This window comes from Cryptomeria japonica, chromosome 5 (assembly GCF_030272615.1).
Source record: "Cryptomeria japonica chromosome 5, Sugi_1.0, whole genome shotgun sequence".
Lineage (NCBI taxonomy): Eukaryota > Viridiplantae > Streptophyta > Pinopsida > Cupressales > Cupressaceae > Cryptomeria > Cryptomeria japonica.
The window spans coordinates 692854956-692858067 of record NC_081409.1 but is presented as its reverse complement, the minus strand read 5'-3'; the positions used below and the strand labels follow the sequence as shown (position 1 = coordinate 692858067).

Sequence of the window (3112 nt, the reverse complement as noted above, 5' to 3'; positions counted from 1 at the left end):
AAAAATATACATCATGTCAATTTTGATCCATGCAATAAGACATTCACAAATAAATCTACTTTGATCTACCATATGAATCTAGATATTGCTCAAAGTCAATTTAATAAAACTTCAATCTAATTACATGTGACAAATATGTCAAATTAAATATTTTATGTTATCATAATTTTCAGTTGAATCATTGAACGAACAATTTATATATCTCTTCTATATGTTAGAATTGTGACTTTATTGAATAATGACAAGGCTTCTCATCATAACGGCATATTCATTACAAACATAACGATCTAGGTTTCTTGGATGATCTTTTAATCTCCGTTATTGATTTAATGCAATTATCTAGCCCTCTTTGAGGATAATTATTTTAATCTCCACAATTATCTATGATTCATCTAATAAGTTCCTCATAACAAGACCTCAAGACCAACTTTTATTCTTTACATATATAGTTGTAAATGGCTTCTCGAGATATAAATTTTCCACAATTTGAACCCCGAAAATTATCCCTCAATCATAAGGGGCAAATACAAATTCTCAGCGAATCTTAAGTAAATAAAACAAACTAGCGAAGATACAATTCATAACAACCAGTCACAAATTGTCCCATAACTCCATTAATAGACACAGCCAAACACAGATAACGTCTCTTTATTCATACTATCAAACTACCACACCGGAAACATTTTAACCCTAATTTTACACAATACCCCAGATACAAATCATAAAGACAAGATATAAATCCTAACACAACTCATCCTACCATAGAGACGAACAAAGACTCAGAAGGCACCGTTATCAGCACTGAATGAAGAAGCTGTTCCAGCCAAACGCGGTGCAGCCGCTAACACTGCTAGTAAAGCGAGTATGTGCTACGCCATCACAATTAGCAGCATTATAAGCAGCAGCAGTTTGTCCTTGGTATACAAACTGATATCCTCCATGCAAATCGCTGGCTACATTAGTGCACCCACAGTTACTGTAAGTAGCAGCCTGGTTACTACACCCAGAACCTGCCCATACACTAAAATAACTACCCACAGAAGGCCTTACAAACAAGAGGCATACAAGCAATATTCCTAAGTATTTCAAAGCACTAGTATTCTTCATAGCGTTACAATTCAATGTAGATATAGAGAACAATGCTTATATGTACTACTCGAGGAGTTGTGCTCTGTATTTATAGAGGAAATCTGGGCCTCAATCGAATGACCCTATCAAAACGCTGTTTATGGCAGATTTAGTCAAGGGAAATAACAACATTATCTTCTGCTTGCTAGTAAGATAAGATAACATCGATGACGAGAGAAGCCTCTTTTTCAAAGTCTACATAAATAACATGAATATTGTAATGCCCACTAAAGGCTAAAACTGACCCATAGAAGCATTGGCGACTCAGCGCCCCATGTTTGTCAAACTAAAAAATGTAACTATTTCACAGAAAGTTCCAATGAGTAAACGTGAAGACCGTAAGCTATAAAGAACAGATGGAGCAGTATATGGTGTCTCATCTCAATGAAAAGAATAAATTTGGCGGCAGCAGTATATGCTGTCTCATCTCATGATGTTGTACAACACAATCAATTTATTCATATGGTTATTTTTCATATCAAGATATAGTCAAGAGATTCCTATGGACTCTTCAAATTGTTATTTCAAATCCACCCACTTTTCTTTTTAAATATTTAATATTACTCTTTTTTAATAAATGATAGATTACATTTATTCATAAAAATAAAAAATATATATATAATTAAATAATGGAAATAAACATTCCATAAAAAAATCAATTGTTAAGTAGCCTAAAAAAAATCTTAAGTTAGTAAAACATCTAGAAGCTGATTTTTTAAATTGTTTTTAAATAAACATCAAGTGACTCAATGGTCAAATAGTGAATATTGATTTTACACCTCATCCTAACCAAAAAGAAAGTGATAAATAGATGTCCACATTTTATAAACTAAGCTTTGAGCTTTGAGCTTTTATCTTACCCAAGTAATGAAATTTGTAGGTTATGTTTTAGAAGATGATGAGAACAATCATCTAGAGCACTCTATCAAGGATCCCTCAATACTACATAGAGGGGGGTTTTAAGACAATTTTTGAGTGAATTGTCTTAACTTGAGGCAAAAGGAAAATTTTGTAAATGGTCTTAAATATTGTCTTTAAGCGAATGCCTCAAATTATTGTCTTAAAAAGTTGTCTCTATAAAGATAATGTAGAACACACATATTATTATTGTTTGTATAAAGACAATATAGAACACAAGAATTATTGTCTCCCTAGAGATAATAGTTGAGCTAGAAGACATACTCTCTCTATGGAGACTATTTGTCTTTAATTCCAACTATTGTCTCTCTAGAGACAATTTGTAGTGCCCTTCCATGATTCATCCTTTATGATGGGTTATGTCAAATAATGGTGGACTCTTGATAAACCCCTGATATGCTTTGTTTCTCATTTTTTACTCTCTATATTGATATTCTCTTTGATATTAGTAGATTCATTATGATTACTATGATGATTTTGATTCTATACGCTAGACTAACTATGATGTTAGGGTTTATGTTTGATTAACTAGTGTTTATCCATTATCTAGTAGATGGGGGATTTATATTTATTAATTTTGATGACTTGTCATTTGCTAACCCTTACTTCATGATTACATTAGATGTGGATGATGTTGATATTAATTATTATGTTATATATGAGCAGTGTGTGATGTTGTGATTCTCTTTCACTTGCTTGTTTATTTTATGGTTAAATTTATGTTGTGTATAGACATTTGGTATTATGCAAGATGTAGGTACTAGGCATCAACTCCATCTAGTTTCACAGGTCTAAGTGTACCTTTAATCCTAATGGCAGTTCATCAGAGGTGACACTAAGGCCCCACTACATCTTAACTATAGTCAGTGTCCTATGTGAGTTCTATTGTTCTTGGTCTAGAGTCATCCTGTTAGGATTTCAGTAATTTTATGTATATTGTATTTTATTTAATCTCTTTGATGGTTTTGGTCTTATATGTAGTTGTATTAAATAATAAATAGAATATAATATGTACCTTAGGTAGGAATGATTTATTATGTAGGGGTTTATTAAGTGAGTCTCATAT

General features: G+C 32.0%; 1 protein-coding gene across 1 annotated transcript; it reads right to left on the bottom strand.

The window, feature by feature from the left end:
• Positions 1–503: 503 nt before the first annotated feature.
• Positions 504–1145, bottom strand: LOC131067315 (antimicrobial peptide 1). The gene has a single exon (XM_058002276.2). The coding sequence runs from the start codon at positions 1105–1107 to the stop codon at positions 796–798; it is 312 nt and encodes a 103-aa protein (XP_057858259.1). The 5' UTR covers positions 1108–1145; the 3' UTR covers positions 504–795.
• Between the last annotated feature and the right edge of the window lie 1967 nt (positions 1146–3112).